Source organism: Glycine max, chromosome 14 (genome assembly GCF_000004515.6).
Source record: "Glycine max cultivar Williams 82 chromosome 14, Glycine_max_v4.0, whole genome shotgun sequence".
NCBI lineage: Eukaryota > Viridiplantae > Streptophyta > Magnoliopsida > Fabales > Fabaceae > Glycine > Glycine max.
In genome coordinates this window covers 36,166,774-36,187,682 of record NC_038250.2, presented here as the reverse complement: position 1 = coordinate 36,187,682, position 20,909 = coordinate 36,166,774, and the positions used below count along the sequence as shown (strand labels likewise).

At 39.0% G+C, this 20,909-nt stretch overlaps 1 protein-coding gene across 1 annotated transcript; it reads left to right on the top strand.

Annotated features, from left to right (window-relative positions):
• The first annotated feature begins 1,975 nt into the window (after nt 1-1,975).
• Nucleotides 1,976-2,296, top strand: LOC102661647 (uncharacterized). The gene has a single exon (XM_006596758.1). The coding sequence runs from the start codon at nt 1,976-1,978 to the stop codon at nt 2,294-2,296; it is 321 nt and encodes a 106-aa protein (XP_006596821.1).
• The last annotated feature ends 18,613 nt before the right edge of the window (nt 2,297-20,909 follow it).

Below are 20,909 nucleotides of genomic sequence, written 5' to 3'. Positions count from 1 at the left end.
AAGGAAGGGATAGAGGAGATGCCACTTCAAGGAGAAGATGTGTCTAGAAGATGCTTATCACCATAGGAGGCCATGGATAAGAGCTTGGAGGAAGAAGGAGATGAATGAAGGGAGAGGAAGAGAAGAGCACGAAATTTTGTGCTCTAAAAGAGCTTTGAAATCTGAAGTTTAATTTTCAAATGATCAAAGTTTTAAAAAATGAACACACATGACCTCTATTTATAGCCTAAGTGTCACACAAAATTGGAGGGAAATTTGAATTTCAATTCAAATTTCACTTGAATTTGAAATTGAATTTGTGGAGCCAAACTTTGGAGCCAAAATTTCACGAATTATGATTAGTGAATTTTAGTTATGGTTCAGCCCACTAATCCAAGATCAATTCCAAGATTCTCCACTAAGTGTGCTCAGGTGTCATAAGGCATGTAAAGCATGAAGGACATGCACAAAGTGTGACTATATGATGTGGCAATGGGGTGTAGTAAGCAAATGCTCACCTCCCCCTCTAAAATTCCATTGGATTGGGCTTCTACCAATTCAATTAAATTTATTTCCAACCACACACATCCAATATTCACTTAGTGCATATGAAATAACAGAACTACCCCTAATACAAAAACTAGTCTAGGTGCCCTAAAATAGAAGGGCTGAAAAATCCTATATTTCTAGGGTACCCTACCTACAATATGGAGCCCTAAATACAAGGACCAAATATAATGACATCCTAGTCTAACATGTACAAAGATAATTGGACCCAACTTTGGCTCATGGGCTCAAAAATCTACCCTGAGGTTCATGAGAACCGTAGGGCCTTCTTCAGCAGCTCTAGCCCAATCCTCTTGGAGCCTCTTACTCATGGCTCTAGTGACTGGTACCTTCCTAGGGAGGATTGCATCATTTATCATTTACATTGATCATGCAGCTATTAAATATTTGCTCAACAAGGCTGATTCCAAAGCCAGATTGATAAGATTAATCTTGTTGTTGCAAGAATTTGATTTGGTGATTCGGGATAAAAAGGGATCGAAAAATGTTGTAGCTGACCATTTGTCTAGATTGGTGAATGAGGAAGTCACATTGAAAGAAGCTGAAGTTAGAGATGAATTCCTTGATGAATCATTATTCTTGGTGAGTGAGAGACCTTGGTTTGCCGATATGGCCAACTTCAAAGCTGCAGGAATCATCCCAAAGGACTTAACGTGGCAGCAAAGGAAGAAATTCTTACATTATGCTCGATTCTATATCTGGGATGATCTGCACTTGTTCAAGATAGGAGCTAACAATCTCCTACGAAGATGTGTGACACAAGAACAGGCCAAGAACATATTATGGCATTGCCACAATTCTCTATGTGGCGGCCATTATGGTGGAGATAAGACGGCGACCAAGGTTTTGCAATCTGGATTCTTTTGGCCCACGCTTTTCAAAGATGCTCACCAACATATGCAACACTGTGATTCAATGTCAGAGGATGGGGGGTATATCAAGAAGAAATGAAATGCCTCTACAGAATATTATGGAGGTTGAGGTATTCGATTGCTAGGGGATTGATTTTGTAGGTCCCTTCCCTTTGTCTTTTGGCAATGAATATATACTAGTGGTTGTTGACTATGTCACTAAATGGGTTGAAGCAATGGCTTGCCCGCATAATGATGCTAAGACTATGGTAAAGTTTCCGAAGAAGAAAATTTTCTCAAGATTCGGGGTGCCCAAAATTCTGATTAGCGATGGAGGCACACATTTCTGCAATAATCAGCTACAAAAGGTGTTGAAGCAATATAATGTGACACACAAAATAACATCACCTTATCACCCCTAGACCAATGGGCAAGCAGAAGTATCGAACAGGGAATTGAAAAAGATTTTGGAGAAGACTGTAGCTTCTACTAGAAAGGACTGGTCTATCAAATTAGATGATGTTTTATGGGTGTACAAAACAGCATTCAAGACTCCGATAGGCTTATCTCCATTTTCGATGGTGTATGGCAAGTCTTGTCACTTACCAGTGGAGATGGAATATAAAGCATACTGGGCCTTGAAGTTTTTGAACTTTGATGAAGCCATATCCAGAGAACAAAGGAGGCTGCAGCTTTTGGAGTTGGAAGAGATGAGATCAACTGCTTATGAATCCTCAAAGCTGTATAAAGAAAGGGTAAAAAAGTATCATGATAAAAAGCTGCTCAAGAAGGACTTTCATCCAGGACAACAGGTGTTGCTGTTCAACTTGAGACTTAAATTGTTTTCTGGAAAGCTTAAATCGAAATGGTCGGGATCATTTACTATCAAGAAAGTCTGACCCTATGGAGCAATGGAGCTTTGTGATCCTTACTCTAAAGATCCTAACAGGACATGGGTAGTGAACTGACAAAGGTTGAAGCAATATCATGGTGGAGCTATGGAAAGATTGAACACTGTTCTACACTTCAAACCAGAATAACAGGATGATGCGTCAAGCTAGTGACGTTAAAAGACCACTTACTGGGAGGCAACCTAGCTTTTCTTTCCCTTTTCTCTTTTTCATTTTGTATCTCTTGCATGTAGTTAGGATAGTTGCTTGTGATTGTGATTAATTTTTCAGCTTGTTTAGTAGTGAATAAGGGGGTTTTAAGCCTAGGTGACGAGATGGACAGAAAAGACTCAGAAATTTTTTTTTAGTTGTTCATCCGCTAAGCGCAACCCTTGCACTAAGCACCTTGTCTTCACGCGCTAAGCCTGAGCTTGCTCGCACTAAGTGCTTAGACCCCTGACTAGTTGGCTGAATAGTTCAGCTAAGCACACATCACTGCGCTAAGCCCAACATCTTCATTGGAAGTAAACTTTGAGAAGTGGGCTTAGCGGAGATGATGCGCTAAGCGCCACTTCTTCTATGGAAAAATTTATTGTAGCAGTGCTAAGCGCGCTGTCCTGAGCTAAGCCCCATACCTATTCTGGAATTGAACTTTCACGAGTTGGGCTTAGCGGCAAGATGCGCTAAGCGCCAATTCCTTACTGTTTTTGAAATGCTTGGAAGTGCGCTTAGTGCGCCTGTTGCGCTAAGCCTAAACTACTCTTTGTAAGTTGAAGCTTGATTGCGCGCTAAGCCTTACATCTTAAGCTAAGCTCATATTGCAGAAAATCTTGTGTTGCAGAAAGTGCTAAGCGCCACCTGTTGCGCTAAGCCCCAGATGCTCACTGGAATTTGAAACCTCAAGTTGGGCTTAGCGCTAGGTTAGGCTAAGCGTAGGGTTACACATAAACCAAATGTTTCATTGACGTGCTAAGCTTAGCTGTGTGCTAAGCACGCCATACGAATTTTAGTTTTTAAAAGCAAAGGCTGAGGTACTTTGGGTGTTACCCAAAAATCATTTGCCTCTGCCTTTGCTAACCCTGAGCTTTTGTGCTTTCTTCTGTGTGTTGAAACTTACTTGTCTGCATTGTTCTTGCTTCATTCTACATTGCAATCATAATCCAAGTAAGTGAGTATATTTTCAATTTCATTTTCATCTTTCTAACCATAGGGTAGATGAATTCAAGCTTTCTTAGTTAGTAGTGTGTTAAGTTAGGTTTTTTAGTTTGAGGGTTAGTCATTTTAGGATTTTAGGTAGCTTAGAAGCCCATTAGGGGCAATGTGGCTAAAATGGGCCAAGATCCCTTTGTTTTGCTGAGAATCGCGATGATGTTGCCATTGGAGAGAAGAAAATGGGATAAGGAATTAACCAGTTTTGATGAAGGCAACACTGATGTTGCCATTATGAAAGAGTTTTATGCTAACCTCTATGATCCCGAGGATAAATCACCTAAGCAGGTGAGGGTGAGAGGCCATTTGGTGAAGTTTGATGTAGACACTCTCAACACTTTCTTGAAGACCCCTGTAATCATCGAGGAGGGGGAGACATTATCAGCTTACTCTAGGTTTGCACTCCTGAGGCTTGACCCTCAGGAATTGGCAGCTAAGCTCTGCATCCCAGGGAGGGGATTTGAGCTGAATGCTGACAGTTAGCCTCTAAAGATTTTAAGGAAGAACATGACCACTCTCGCTCAGACTTGGAGGGTTCTTTCTTACTCTAACTTGGTCCCTACCTCCCACACTTCTGACATCACACTGGATCGGGCCAAGTTGATTTATGGCATTATCATGAAGATGAACATGAATTTGGGCTACCTCATCTCCCACCATATTTTTATCATTACCCAGCATGACTCCTCTAGGCTTGGATTTCTAGCCTTAATCACAACTTTGTGTAAAGCTAGAGAAGTCACATCAGATTCCAGATCTTTGGAGAGTCTTAGCCCTGCCATTAACTTGGCATACATAAAGAAGAATTGTTGGAATCTAGATGATCCAACAGTGACATTTAGAGAACCAAGGAAGGCCAGGGGTAAGAGATCTAAGGCTCCCCTTGCTTCAGTAACACCAAATGCTTATGCTCCTTCTTCATCTACTTTACCAGATCCTACAGCACCATCCACTTCGACTCCACATCTTCCACAGTTACCAACTTCAGCTCCCACTCCCTTACCAGTTCCAGTTCCTGCTCCAGCTCCTCCTACAGGACCTTCCTCATTCACCTCTAAGACATTATTTGCTATGCTACAGAGCCTGCACAGAGGCCAGATCATCATCATCCAGAGGTTACAAAGCTTTGGCCAGCAGCCGGCTATGAGTGTGGAGGAGTTCCTTGCACTGGTGGCTTGGCCAGGAGGCCAGCCTCCTCCTTCTGGAATGGGTAAGGCCTCCGCAGCCCAAGAGCCTATGCCAGTAGAGGAGCCTTTGCCTGATGTAGAGGATGAGCCTGTTCCTCCTGAGCCATTTATCTTTGAGACTAATCCATCCGTTCAGGAGGAAGCAGCAGCTTAGGAGCCTACTTCTCCAGTTCATATCTCTCCAGCACCTATTCTTGAGGATTCCCAGCCATTAGCACTAGCCATGGAGCCATAGCAGCCTATTCTTCAGGATGTACCAGCTGCTCCAGTGCTGGATTTAAATGAAGATCAGCCACAGGATGAGCAAGATGTTTAAGTTCTGTTTTGTTTTAATTTCTGCAAAATTTGAACAATTTAGTTATTAGTTATTTAGTTGATTTAAATTTCAATCATTTAAATTCTAGTTATTTTAGTGTTGATTGCTTGTACAAAAAGCTTGTTTGAACAGTGAAATGATTGAATCATGTTTCAGTGGTGTGATTTCTTATGAATGAGGTGTTTGTGATTGACTTGAATGAGAAATTGTATGAATTGAGTGGATTGGAATGTTTAGATTTTGTTTTGATCAAGCTTGCAGCCATTAGAAGAGAAAGAACATGTGATTAGAAGTATGACTAAAAATGTTAGTCAATTTGTTAGATTGATTGTGAAGGAATGCATTGACCGTATCCCGGTGAGAGTGTGATCCTTAAATTTTGAGAGAAATGACTATCATTTAGTAATGATTTTTGCATGAATCTCTGAAGTATGGACTGAATGCATCAATTGAGGATGATGAAAGCCATGTTTTGATTGTGGTAGCTACTTAGCCAAAAAGCTGACTTTGTGCTTGAATGATTTATCCTTTGCCCCCAGTTTGAGTTGAATGAATTATTGATTGATTGAACCTTGAGCCTATACAGTGTTATCTCCTGCTACCTTGTCTTAGGTTGTAGGAGAGCATCATCCACAAAAAAGCTTGGTTCAAGGCAAATTTGTCCCAAATCTGGGGGAGTCATATGTCAAAACAAATTCGTCCCAAATTTGGGGGAGACACGGGGTAAAGAAATAAAATGCTCAAAACAGAGCAGCATATACACATTGTTTTATGTGTTAAAAAAAACTGTAAGTATAAATAAAAATGTATAAAAGTATGTGTCCTGCAAATCAAATCAACCAAAGCTAAGTATCTAAAAAGAGGCAAGTATTGGGGTGGGAATGAATGAAAAGTAAAGGTTTATCTATGGATAAATGTTCTCTTAGAATCTAAGCTTTTGAATCCTAGAAAAACCATGATTTGTTGGCAGCCCAACCTCATTACAAGCCTAGAAAGTCCTTCGAATTCATTTTGTGTGTTTATTTCTGTATGGTATGAGATGAAATGAAAAAGTTGGGACTTGTGTTAGTTGTTTATAATGGAATGAGCCTAAACACTTGAGCTTGAGTGAAACAATGACTGTTAGGCTTTGGTTGATGATTCTTTCCTTGATATCTGCCATTCTCACTAGCTTATTTCAGTTGTGACTCTAATGCATATGTTCCTATCTTTGAAAAGCTTCATGTTTGTGAAAAGCAATTGATTGAAGCATTCCATGATATTTATTTCATATGATTGAATTTCTCTCTGAAGAAAACACCATTTGGATTGACCACTATATTTTGTCACTTGAGGACAAGTGAATTGTTCTTTCTTTGCTAGAGGACAAGCAAAACTGTAAACTTGGGGGAGTTTGTTAGTTGTCTTATACGACTAACTTTTGTATAGAAAACATTTTCCAAAACTTGTATAGTTTCCCCAATTTATAGTTATTTTGTAAGGATTTATAAATAAATCTTGTTTTATTGTTATAGCTGTCTCTAGAATATTTTCCATTTGATCTAATCATGAAATCTTTTCAATTTCAGGTTAAAAGAGGCTAAGTCTTGAAGTGCTAAAAGTGGCAGTTGCGCTCAGCTCACCATTTGGGCTCAGCACACATCCAACGCTAAGCGCAGCTTCAGCACGCTTAGCGCAACAGAAGAATCTGACAGAGCATATATATCAAGGCTACGCGCTAAGCGCGAGATCCACTCGCTAAGCGCGAGATCCGCTCGCTAAGCGCGATGGTTGTCTTTAGCCAGGCTCAGCGCACGAATGACGCTAAGCTCAAATCCACTAACTCACGCTAAGCGTGAAGGTGGTGCCAAGCACAACGTCACAGATTCAGAGCCTATTTAAAGCCTGTCTTGTGTAGAATTAGGGTACACAATTTTAGCAAGTAGTACATAATTCCAGAGCAAGGACACAACAGTGCTAATTTCGAGATAAAGGCTCTAGAGGTGGCAAGCGGAGCAACTTTGCAGAGAAGCCTACGGTTCTTCAAGTAGTGAGAGATTAGTGAGCTGTGGAGTAATTGTGAGGTGCTGAGAAGAGGAGGAGGGATCCCCCTTCTTGTGTAAGGAACAATTATTCTGTACTCTCACTCTTATTTGTGTTAGGGTTTTTCTATAATGGTTGGCTAAACACACTTGTTGGGGATTTCTAAGGAACAACTGATGTAATTACTTTAATATCTAATTAATTGTGTTTTATGTGTTCAATGCTTCTTTCAATGCTTAATTTCTGCATGCTCTTGGTCTGATCACCCATTTGGGTGTACGGTTAGGTGACTTTAGCATTGGGAAATGTACTGTTGCCTTAGAACTTGATAGAAGCAGGACTGAATAACCACATTATCAGGGATGGATTGTTGGGGTTTTGGTTTTCTGAATATGCTGTGATGATAATGCTGTTTAAGTTAAGCTTAGTCCTACAAGAGGGATCTACAAACGAAGCTTAGGTTAAATTAGTCTAAACTTATGAGGGATCGAGGTTTAGTACTTTAGGCTACAGCATAAAACACAAGAACATGATTAATTAGAGAAATATCCTCATATGCATCAACTTGTTTGTTAGAAAGGGGGAAATTAAAATGCACAACGGAAAGTAAAACAGTAGGGAAGAAGGAGACAAACACACAAGAGTTTTTATACTGGTTCGGCAACAACCCGTGCCTACATCCAGTCCCCAAGCGACCTGCGGTCCTTGAGATTTCTTTTTAACCTTGTAAAAATCCTTTTACAAGTAAAGATCCACAAGGGATGTACCCTCCCTTGTTCTCTTTGAACCTAGTGGGCTTAATATGGAAGTAAGGGACAAGGTTGAACTCTTTCCATATAGGGACCTAGATGAACTAGTCCAACTTTGTATATGAGTGGAACAAAAAATAAAAAGAAAGCCTTCTTCAAAATCTTATTGCTTTCACTCTTATCCAAGGAAGGACCAAGCCCAATGAATTTTGGGGGCTGTACCTTCAAAACCCAAGGATGATAAGGGTAAGACGATAGAGAAATACACCCCTAAGACTAGTTCCCAAGAAAGGACTAGCAACATTAAATGCTTCAAATGTCTTGGGAGAGGTGACATTGCCTCTCAATGCCCCATAAAGAAAACCATGATTATGAGGGGTCAAGACATTTATAGTAGTCAAGAGGAAAATACTTCTTTCCCTTCCTCTAGTGGAAGTGAAGATGAAGTAAGGGGTGAAGAGTCTAGTGAGGAAGTCTACCCCCATGAAGAAGGTGACATCTTAATGGTTAGAAGGTTCCTTGGAGGTTAATCTTGTGATCTATCTCAATCCCAAAGAGAGAACATCTTTCATACAATATGCAAAATTTTAGATAAAACTTGTTCTCTCATTGTGGATAGTGGATATAGTTGCAATTGTTGTAGCACAAGATTAGTTTTCAAGTTGAACCTCACTATCATTCCCCACCCAAAACCTTATAAACTTAAATGGCTCAATGAGCAAGGGGAAATGATAGTTAACCAACAAGTGAAGGTACCTTTCTCCATTGGGACATATAAGGATGAAGTTAATTGTGATATAGTTCCCATGGAGGTAGGACACATTCTTTTAGGAAGGCCGTGGCAATTTGATAGGAAGATCATTTATAATGGCCTAACTAATGAGATTACCCTCACCCATCTTGGAACTAAATTTGTGTTGCATCCTCAAACACCTTCACAGGTAGCCAAAGATCAACTAACTATGAAAGATAAGAGAGGTGAGGAAGAAAAATTAAAAAAACAAAAGAAAAAGAAGGACAGTAAGGCCTTGTCTTCAAAGGCCAGGGGGAAGGAAAAAGAGGGAAAGGATTCCTCCAAGAAGATTGTTAAGAAGGAAAATCATTTTGCAACAAAAGCTGATATTAAAAGAACACTCCTTCTTAAACAATCTTTCTACCTTCAACTATCAAGGGAAACATCCCTTAGCACGACCAAAATTCCTACATTTGAGACCTTACCTTCAAAGGTCCAAGAACTCTTACATGAATTTGGTGATATATTTCCCAAAGAGATACCCCCTGGGCTACCTCCTTTAAGGGGAATAGAACATCAAATAGATTTAGTCCCAGGAGCAAGCCTTCCTAATAGGCCAGCCTATAGGGCTAAACCTCATGAGACTAAGGAGATAGAGTCTCAGGTTAAAGAATTGTTGGACATGGGTTGGGTCCAAGAGAGCCTAAGCCCATGTGCTGTGCCAGTGTTGTTGGTGCCCAAAAAGGATGGTACGTGGAGAATGTGTACAGATTGTAGGGCCATCAATAACATTACTGTAAAGTATAGGCACCCCATTCCTAGACTTGATGATTTACTTGATGAGTTGCATGGTGCCAACATCTTTTCAAAAATTGATCTTAAAAGTGGTTATCACCAAATCAGGATGAAAGAGGGTGATGAGTGGAAAACCGCTTTCAAGACCAAGTTTGTTTTGTATGAATGGCTAGTGATGCCATTTGGGCTCACTAATGCACCAAGCACCTTTATGAGGGTTATTCATCATGTCTTAAGGGATTAAATAGGTAGATTTGTAGTTGTTTATTTTGATGATATTTTAGTGTATAGTAGGAGCCTAGATGATCACTTAGGACATCTCAGGCAAGTTCTTTCAGTCCTTCGGAAAAACACCCTCTATGCAAATATAGAGAAGTGTACCTTTTGTGTAGATAATACAGTTTTCTTAGGGTTTGTAGTTGGTAGAAATGGGGTCCAAGTGGACCCTGAGAAAATCAAGGCCATCCAAGAATGGCCCACCCCAAAAAGTGTGGGAGATATTAGGAGCTTCCATGGGTTAGCAAGCTTCTATTGAAGATTCGTTCCTAATTTTTCTACAATTGCTTCACCTCTCAATGAGATGGTGAAGAAGAATGTGGCATTTACCTGGGGTGAGAAACAAGAGCAAGCCTTTGCTTTGCTCAAAGAAAAGCTTACTAAGGCACCTGTTCTAGCTCTTCTTGACTTTTCTAAAACTTTTGAGCTAGAATGTGATGCCTCTGGAGTGGGAGTTTGAGCTGTTTTGTTACAAGGTGGGCACCCTATTGCTTATTTTAGTGAAAAACTTCATGGTGCCACCCTCAACTACTCCATCTATGATAAAGAGCATTATGCCTTAATAAGAGCCCTCCGAACTTGGGAACATTACCTTGTTTCCAAGGAATTTGTCATTCATAGTGATCATCACTCACTTATGTACATTAGAGGGCAAAGCAAGTTAAACAAAAGGCATGCAAAATGGGTAGAGTACATAGAGCAATTTCCATATGTTATCAAATACAAAAAGGGAAAAGAAAATATGGTAGTTGATGCCCTCTCTAGGAGACACACATTGTTTTGCTCCCTAGGAGCTCAAACTTTAGGATTTGGTAACATTAGGGACTTGTATGCTTTAGATGAACATTTCTCTCCCATTTACGAGAGTTTTGGGAAAAAGGCCCAAGATGGATTCTATTTGGCTGAGGGGTATTTGTTCAAAGAGGGAAAGCTTTGCATACCCCAAGGATCCATTAGGAAATTACTTGTGAAGGAGAGCCATGAGGGTGGGCTTATGGGCCACTTTGGGATTGACAAGACCCTTGTCTTACTTAACGAGAAGTTTTATTGGCCCCATGTGAAGAAAGATGTCCATAAGCATTGCACTAGGTGTGTGGCTTGTTTACAAGCCAAGTCTAGGGTGATGCCTCATGGGCTATTGTTAGTCGCTTTATACGACTAACTTTTGTATAGAAATCATTTTCCAAAGCTTGTATAGTTCCCCAATTTATGGTTATTTTGGAGTAAATTTTGTAAATAAATCTTGTTTTATGGTTAATGCTGTTTCTAAAACATTTCCATTGGATTTAATGATGAAATCTGTGCATTTTTAGGTGAAAAAGAGGCTAAGTTTGAATTGCAAAAAGTAGCTGTTGGGCTAAGCTCAGTAGTTGGGCCAAGCGCATAATCACCACTAAGCGCAGCTTCAACGCGCTTAGCGCAAAGGAGAATCTGGTATAGCATCAGTATCAAAGCTGTGCGCTAAGCGCGCCATACGAATTTCAGTTTTTAAAAAGTAGAGGCAAAGACACTTGGGTTGCTACCTTGGCACCCAAACCTCTGCACTCTCTCATCCCTGAGCATTTATGTTTCTATTGTATGCTTATCTTCCCTCTGCATCCCTTGCTTCTTCACATTCTACATTACACAATCCAAGTAAGTCTTTCGATTTCATTTTTGCTTTGTATTTCATGCTTCACACCTTAGGATAGAGGATTTATGTTTCTTAGTTAGCATTGCTGTTAGGTTAGGTTACTTAGTTTTAGGGTTAGGTATTTTACAACTTTAGGTAGTTTAGAAGCCCATTAGGGGCAATATGGTTAAAAAGGGGTGAAAACCCCTATGTATCTTTTTGGGATACGCGATGAATGCGCTAAGCATGCATGCTGCACTTAGCCTATTCATCGCAACTGTTAATATTTTTCAGATTTCTGATGATCGCGCTAAGCAGACCACGACACGTTAAGCGCGTTCATCTTGGCTGTTGAACCAAAATGATGTAGATGCTAAGCACGCCTGTGCGCTAAGTTTCAGTGGTATACTGAGATACCTAGTGTAGTTCAGTCACTAAACCCAGCTTGCTGAGCTAAGTGCCACTTAGGTTCTATTTCTTTACCTTTGTAATAAGGCTAAGCACGCCTGTGCGCTAAGCCTCGATGTCTTTCTGTTGAGGCTGAGCTAAGCGCCAGCATGCTGCGCTAAGCCTCAGCCCTACATTGTTTCTAAAATTTTAGACTTAGGCTAAGCGCCCCTGTGTGCTAAGCCTATTATGCAGAAAAAAAATGTTTTCTGTGTCTTCGAGCTAAGCACCAGCTTGCTACGCTTAGCGCTTGTGTTAATTTCATAAGGCACGCTAAGCGCCAGCATACTACGCTAAGCGCCAGCATACTACGCTAAGCGCCCAGCATTGTTTTCAGTTTAATTTTTTTGTTTTCTTGAGAATAAACCTATGCTAATCTTGTGTGTCTTGTCTTATATTTTGCAGATGGTATCTTAGAAAAGAAAATCCCCTGCTTCTTCATATTCTCAAACTAGATATGATAGACACAAATTTTCATCCCCAGAAGCATGGGATCGTTATACAAACAAAATCTTTGGTAGAAAGATTATTCCAGAAAGAAATGTGCAGTTGTCATTTAATGAATTTGAGGAATTTTAGCTGGATTTAAACAGAAGGAACTGGCATAAGAAGATAGCAAATTTGGTAGAGGGAAGTATAGATGTGGAACTTGTACGGGAGTTTTATGCAAATGTGTATGATCTGGAAGACAAGTTGCCAAAACAGGTCAAGGTTAGAGGGCAATGGATTCCATTTGACTCAGCTGCCCTCAACTCTTTTTTAGAAACACCAGTGATTATATAGGAAGGAGAAAGTCTTCCAGCATATGCAAGATTTGTGTTGTTAAGGCCAAACCCGCAAGAGTTAGCAACCTATTTGTGTATTCCAGGCAAGGGATTTGAATTGAATTCAGATGGACTACCATTGAAGATCTTACGGAAAAATTTGACTACTCTTGCTCAAACTTGGAGTGTCTTTTCTTTTTCTAACTTGGCCCCCACCTCTCATACTTCTGACATCAATTTAGATAGGGCCAAGTTAGTATATGCACTCATATAGAAGATGGATATGAATCTTGGATCCTTCATTTCGAGTCAGATTGCACTTATAGCACATCATGACTCCTCGAGGCTTGGCTTTCTTGCCCTAATCACTGCTTTATGTAAAGCTTGGGGAGTCCACTCTGATTCCTTGACCCATGAGAGCCTGAGTCCTGCCATTAATTTGACTTATATTAAGAAGAATTGTTGGAATCTTGATGATCCAACAGTAACTTTTATAGGACTCAGGAAGGCCAGAGGGAAGAGATCTGAGGCCCCTTCCACTTCAGCATCAGAGGCACCAACACCTTCTTCTTCTACACTTCCTCCCTCTTCCACCATAGAACTCCCAGTGATTCCACCAGCACCTTCTCAGATTCCACTTCCAACTCCTCTCTCTGCAGGACCAACATATTTTATTTTTACTCCTCAGATGCTTCACTCCATGCTCTAGAGCATCCATAGGGGGTAGTCCATCATCATGCAAAGCCTTCAGGGCTTGGGCTTGCCCTCCATTATGAGCATGGAGGAGTTCGATACACAGGTGGCCTGGCCAGGAGACCAGCCTTCTTCCTCTAAAGGGGGTGGGGCCTCTACAGCCTAGGAGCCTATGACTGAGGAGCCACCAACACCAACACCATCACCAACAGCAGCAGAGGAGGAGACCACTCCAGCTCAGACCCCACAGCCATCTGCACCTGCTCTTGAGGAGACTCAGCCATCAGCACTGGATCTTAATGAAGACCAGCCATAGGAGTAGTAGGACGTTTAAATTTTTTGCATTATGAACACTTTAGTTTAATTTCAGTTATTTTATGATTATGCCATTTAAATTTCAGCTTTTATGTTTCTGTTCTTTAAATTTCAGCATTTTAATTTCAGTCGCATAGTTGTTTGCTTGCTTGTACAAAAAGCTTGATTGAACAGTGAATTGATTGAACATTGTATGCATTGAATGGATTAGGATGATTGGATGATTGTTTTAATCAAGTTTTCCGTCATTAGAAGAGAATGAGCATATGATTGGAATTATGTTTGAAAATGTTAGTCTGTTGTCAGATTGATTGTGAAGGAATGCATTAACCGTATCCCGGTGAGAGTGTGATCTCTAAAATTTTGAGAGAAACGACTATCATGTGGTGCTGATTTTTGCGTGAATCTCTGAAGTATGGATTGGATGCATGAACTTGAGGATGATGAAGGCCATGTTTGATTATGAATAGCTACTTAGCCAAAAAGCTAACCTTGTGATTGAATGAGGTATCCCTTGCACCCAATTTGAGTTGAATGAACTAATTGATTGATTGAACCTTAAGCCTATTCAATTGTATCTTCTGCTACCTTATTTTAGGTTGTAGGAGAGCATCATCCACAAAAGATGGTTCAATGCAAATTTGTCCCAAATTTGGGGGAGTTATAATCAAGGTAAATTTATTCCAAATTTGGGGGAGGCACTGGGTAAGGATTTAAATGGTCAGAGAAAATAGTATATACACACTGCTTCTGTTCTTTATCAAAACAAAAATTGTAAGTATAAATAAAGTTAATAAGTGTGTATGCTATAATTTCAGGTATGAAAGCTAAGTGCCTAAGAAAAAGGGCAAGTATGGGGAAGGAATGAATGAAAAAGTGAAGGTTATTCTATGGATGAATGCTCTCCTAGAACCTAAGCTTTTGAATCCTAGAAAAACCATGAATTATTGGCAGCCTAACCCCATTACAAGCCTAGAAAGTCCTTCGGATTCAATTTTGTGTGTTCATTGCTGTATGATATGAGATGAAATGAAAAGGTTGGAACTTGTGTTGGTTGTTTATGATGGAATAAGCCTAACACTTGAGTTTGAGTGAAACAATGACTGTGAGGTTTTGGTTGATGATCCTTCCTTGATTTTTGTCATGCTTACTAGCTTATTTCAGCTGTGACTCTAATACTTGTGCTCCTATCTTTGAAAAGTTGCATGCTTGTGAGAACTGATTGATTTAAGCATTCCATGGTATTCAATTCATATGGTTGATATCCTTGATGAATCAAACACCATTTTCTTTTGATTGGCCACTGTCTTTGTCACTTGAGGACAAGTGAACTGTTCTTTCTTTGCTTGAGGACAAGCAAAACTATAAATTTGGGGGAGTTTGTTTGTCGCTTTATACGACTAACTTTTGTATAGAAATCATTTTCCAAAGCTTGTATAGTTCCCCAATTTATGGTTATTCTGGAGTAAATTTTGTAAATAAATCTTGTTTTATGGTTAATGTTGTCTCTAGAACATTTCCATTGGATTTAATGATGAAATCTGTGCATTTTTAGATGAAAAAATGGCTAAGTTTGAATTGCAAAAACTAGTAGTTAGGCTAAGCTCAATAGTTGGGCTAAGCGCATAACCACCGCTAAGCGCAGCTTCAGCACGCTTAGCGCAAAGGAGAATCTGGCATAGCATCAGTATCAAAGTTGAGCACTAAGTGCGAGATCAGTACGCTAAGCGCAGTAGGTGCCTTCAGCCAGGCTAAGCTCGAGACCGAACCCACTTACACACGCTAAGCGCGAGGGTGGCGCTAAGCGCAACATCACAATTTCAAAGCCTATTTAAAGCCTGTTTTGTGTAGAATTAGGGTACAAAAACTTGAATAATTCCAGGGCACAGAATTCCACAACAGCCACAGTGCCTATTTCGGGAAAAGAGCCCATGGAAGCAGCAAAGAGGAGTAGCTTGTGCATTGAAGCCTAGGTTTTGTCATTTGAGAGAGATTATTGAGTAAAGAGTGAGTGTGAGATGCTGAGAAGAGGAGGAGGAATCCCCCTTCTTGTGTAAGGAACTATCATTCTCTGTTTTTAATCTCATTTATTATTAGGGTTTCTTTGTAATGGTTGGCTAAACACCGTAGTTGGGGATTTCTAATGTACAGCTGATGTAAATACCTAATATCTAATAGATTATGTTTTATATGTTCAATGCTTCCTTCAATTCTTAATGTTTGTATGCTTTTGGCCTGATCACCCACTTGTGTGCACAATTAGGTGACTTTAGCATTGGGAAATGTATTGTTGCCTTAGAACTTGATTGAAGCAGGATTGAAACTTAGCCTTACATGAGGGATCTGCGGGTTAAGTTTTGGTTTTAATTATGATGTTACAATAATGCTGCTTAGTTTAGGCCTAGTCTTACATGAGGGATCTGCGGACGAAGCTTAGGCTAAATTAGGCTAAACTTTAGTAAGCTACTTGAGCTGAGTCTAGTCTTACATGAGGGATCTGCGGACGAAACTCAGTTTATGTTAGTCTAAACCTAAGAGGGTTGTCTAAATCGGGTGCAGTCTTAAATGAGGGATCTACGGATGAAGCTTGGATATTCAGCCTGACGAGGGATCGAGGGTTTAGTAATTTAGGCTACAACATAGAACAAAAGAGCATGATCGATTAGAGAAATATATTTCTATGCATCAGCTTGTTTGTTAGAAAGACCCAACATATCTACCTACTGCTGTCATTTTATTTACCTTGCATTTTTATAGTTTTTAGCATACAAGTTTAGTTTAAATTTTGTTTGAAATTATCCCTTATACATGTTCTCTCAACAATACTTTAATTCTGAACTTAACTCAGGCTAACATTAGTTCCCTGTGTTCGATACTCGGATTCATCCGTTTTAATTTTAAATACTTGACGACCCAATGCGCTTTCCGGTAAATCCCTATTGAAATTTCCTTGAGACATAAATGCACAAAAAGTAACTACAATGGGGGGTGAACAAAGTATTTATAAAACCCTTACCCATTCCATCTGCACCTTGGGTAGACATTAGTATGGACTTTGTCCTTGGGCTTCCTAGAACCCAAAGAGGTGTAGACTCTATCTTTGTGGTGATGGATAGGTTTAGCAAGATGGCACACTTTATACCATGCCACAAGGTGGATGATGCTTCCCACATCTCAAAACTCTTTTTTAGGGAAGTTGTGAGACTCCATGGTTTGCCTAGTATGGAATAAAAGCTTTCCAAGTTTATTTTGATGATGCCAAAGACTCAAGTCAAGAATCAATAGTCAACCAAGTTTCAAGAATCAAAGAGTCGTTCAATCAAGAATCAAGATTCAAGTGAAGTTTCAAGAGAAGACTCAAGATATGCAAGAACTTCAAGAACCATTAAGATGAGTATAAAAAGATTTTTTTCAAAATATTGAATAGCACAATTTTGATCAAGAGAATTTTTCAAAAAGAAAAATATTTTACCAAAGAGTTTTACTCTCTGGTAATCAATTACCAGAAGACAGTAATCGATTACCAATGGCCAACATTCTTTTCAAACTGATTTACAAAGCTGTAATCGATTACCAATGTTTTAAAATATTACATTTCAAAATTCAAGAGTCACAACGTGTGATAAAACATTTTCAAATCATTTCAAACTTGTGTAATCGATTACACAATATACGTAATCGATTACCAGTGTTTCTAAACATTTTGATTTTCAAATTTAAACATGAAGAGTCACATCTGTTGATGTGTAATCGATTACACTATGATGATAATTGATTACCAGTGACTTATTTTGAAAAATAAATTACCAAAAGTCACAATTCTTAAAGTGACTTGTTTCTGAAGAGTTTTTCAAAAAGTACAACCTTTAAGTGACTAGTTTTCAAAAGAGTCACAACTTTTAAAGTGACTAGTTTTCAAAAGAGTCACAACTTTTAAAAAGGGACTAGTGTTTTCTCAAGAAAGCTTCTTAAGGAAGTTACCTAGTCTATTGTCGCAACCTACCCTTCGGTGGGAGGGCGACGCGTGACTCGCGGGATGCGTGTTCCACGAAAGGAATACGCGCGGAGTCGCCACCAACGTTTATTTGAGGAAAACGTCGGAAAAACCAGAAAAGACGCGATCTACGAACTTTTAAGTGAAAGGTTCGGGAGTTGTATTTACGCACGGGGAAGGTATTGGCACCCCACACGTCCGCCCCAAGGGACGGCAGCCTTTAATCGAATGCGCAAACATGACTTTGATTTTTACGTTCCCTTTTATGTCCTTATATCCTTTATACCCTTTTTATATTTTTTCTTTTTTGTGGTCGACAAGGGTGTTTCCCTTTGCTCCTACGTATTCCTCAATTTGGGATGAGAAAATCAGACCTACGTAGTTCTTTCGGAACAAAGTGTTTGGTTTAAGTTTGTTTTTTGTCTTTTTTGCAAAATATGTTTTTTATTTGAACAAAAGGTCATTTAAGGTGTTGGACCATTAAACGGTCTTTTGATTTTGAAAGGAGAGAAACGTTAAGGCATTGGACCATTAACGATCTCTTGTTTTTGAAAGGAGAGAAACGTTAAGGCATTTGGACCATTAACGATCTCTTGGGGTGGTCGACAAAAGCGGGGCTTTTGCTCCTACGTATCCTCAATTGCGATGAGGAAATCAGACCTACGTAGTTCTTGCAAAAGCGGTAAAGTCACATGTTGATTTTATGCTTTTGAACGGTCCATGTTAACCGATAAAAGCAAAGAGGACCGTTTAAGGCGTTGGACCTTAAAACGGTTTTTAGTGATTTTTCGGAAAAAAACTTGATTTGTGAGTTGATTTTAGTCTTTGTTTCACTTTGGTTATTAATCAATTCATTCAAGGAAACTTCCAAAGAAAAACGTCCGATTGATTTTTTTTATTATTTTATTCAAAGATATTTTGATTATTTTATTATTATTTTACTTTTTTTGGTTTAACCGAGGTTATAGCGTCAACGATCAGTTAGATTTCGTTTTAACAGTGATTAAACGAGATTACAACACCAATGATCGGTTGAAATTCATTTTATCATTTATTAGACGAGAAAACGGCTTAAATAAATGGTTAAAGCACGTTAAAAACGGAAGAAAAGAAAACTGAAAGTAAACGAAATTAAAGTGAAAGTACACAAAACAAGAAATGAATTGAAAGTCTCGAATTCGAAAACTTACCCGTTGAAGAACGAAGAACGAACAAAGAACGGATGAAGAACGGTGAAGAACGACGAAGAACGATGAAGAATTTCCACATAATCGCTTACGGAAGCGTTACAGAAGTACTTCGACTTGATTTTTCTTCACGAAAACGTGTTTTTGCCCAAAATAGCCGAAACGCATACCCAAAGGGGTCTTGAACATTTTGAAACAGCTCCCCCCTCCCCTATTTATAGAAAAAAAGGGAGGTGCTTGCCGCCCAAAGACTTAATGAAGAAGATTTCTAAGCGCACCCGAATTACTAAGTTCACCCCCCTTTTCGTATTTTACGGAAAAGTTACGGAAGCCTTACGGAACTGTTTTCGAATTTGATTTTCATCTTTTTTCTCTTCCCTTTCACCAATGTTAAGTGGAATATGCTTACCCAAGGTTTTCGGAAATTTTACGGAAGTATTAAGGAAGCCGCGGAAGCCCCGAAAACCATTTTTCAAAAACGTGGAGGAGCTTGCCGCCCAGTTGCTTCCTCCTTAAGCAACCCAACTTCCAAAATGTCCTGGAAGGGCCTAGATTTGAATTGCTATTTACACCCCTATCTTGATAAGTTCACCCCCCTTACCTTTTTTGGTGATTCTTTTTTCGTAAAGTTACGGAAACTTACGAATCTCGTAACGATACTTGTTTTCTTTCCGTAATGTTACGGAACCTTGCGGATTACATAATCATCCCCTTTTTGACTTACGGAATGTTACGAAATCTCACTTAATTATGCAACGATGCTTCCATTTGATTTCCGGTGTCACGGAAACTTACGGATTGTGCATCAATATTTTTTGGTTTACCGGCATGTCCTGGAATTTCACAAATTGCCTAATGATGGGTGCCAAGCACCTCACAAGGACCAAAGAAAGGTCGCATGTCATCAAGCAAAGGTCCCCGGACGAAATTAGGGTATGACATCTATAAATAGAAACATGTGTAACAATTGTTGTAACTTTGATCAATGGAAGTCTTATGAGACACACTTCAAAGTTCCACTTCTCTTCCTCTCTTATTCCTTCAATTTCGTGCTCCCCCCTTTGTTAGACAAGTGGCCTCAGATATCTTAAGAAGGGGGGGGGGTTGAATTAAGATATTACAATCTATTTCCCCAATTAAAATTCTATTTCACTTTCTATTCAAGTTACAAATTCCCTTAATAATGAAATTCTTGAATATTGATTCAAATAGAACAATCTGAATATAAATATAAAACAATAATAAATAAAAGAGTTTAAGGGAAGAGAAAGTGCAAACTCAGATTTATACTGGTTCGGCCACACCCTTGTGCCTACGTCCAGTCCCCAAGCAAATTCTGAAAAACTCTGAGCAAATTCGTGTTCTAAGTCACATATATAGACCATTGGTGGTCATGTAAAAACCTTTTGAGAAGTTGTGACTCTTAGAAACATTTTTCTGAAAATCTTGTCTGGTAATCAATTACAGGATTTGTGTAATCGATTACAACTTTTAAAATTTGAATTAAAACGTTTATTAACTATTTGTAATCGATTACCAATATTGTGTAATCGATTACACAGTCTAAAATTTGAATTCAAATATTTAGTAGCTGTTTTAAAGCATTTTTGGCCACTGGTAATCGATTACATCCTCTGGTAATCGATTACTAGAGAGTAAATCTCTTGAAAAACATTTTTTAACTCAAATTACTTGGCCAAACCTTTTGCTATATCAATTAGGAATTCCCTTCCTAAAATACTAGTGATCATCTTGATGTTGTGGCTTGTATTCTTGAATCACTGTCTTGAATTTAAACTTGAAAAGCCCATTTGCATCATTTGCATCAAATCATCATGATCATTGATGTGCCATCATTTTCTTCTATTTTCTAAACCCTTTTTGCACCATTTTAATTACTGATTGGTCTTAATTGTCAATTAATTAGGCAGTTTTATTATTTGGGCTCATTTAGCTAATTTGATGTTTTTAATATAATTTCAGGAATTAATGAAACAGTGGGCTTAATCCGAATTTTGGTTGTGGACTTGAAGAGGGCAAATAAAGCAGCACCTACCTTAGTTAATTTCTAATTAGGAAATTTCTCAATTTTATTTTATGTGGTTCAGTGTTTATTTCGATTTGGGCCAGAGTATTGTAATAGGGCCCAGTGACTTTGAGTGACTCTTTTCAAATAGTAGCCTTGGGATTCGTGCAGGGCATTTTGTTAGACTATTATTCAGAGCTTAGGGTTTATGGTTTAGAAGTTTTCCTGTTCTAATGCTACTGTTTCGTTCTTAATGCAATTTTGGATTTCCTACTTCTAATGCTTCTAATTACAATT

Bases quoted from the DNA above. Each gene is read 5' to 3' on its own strand.
- LOC102661647 (XM_006596758.1), top strand. From the start codon at position 1,976: ATGGTGTATGGCAAGTCTTGTCACTTACCAGTGGAGATGGAATATAAA.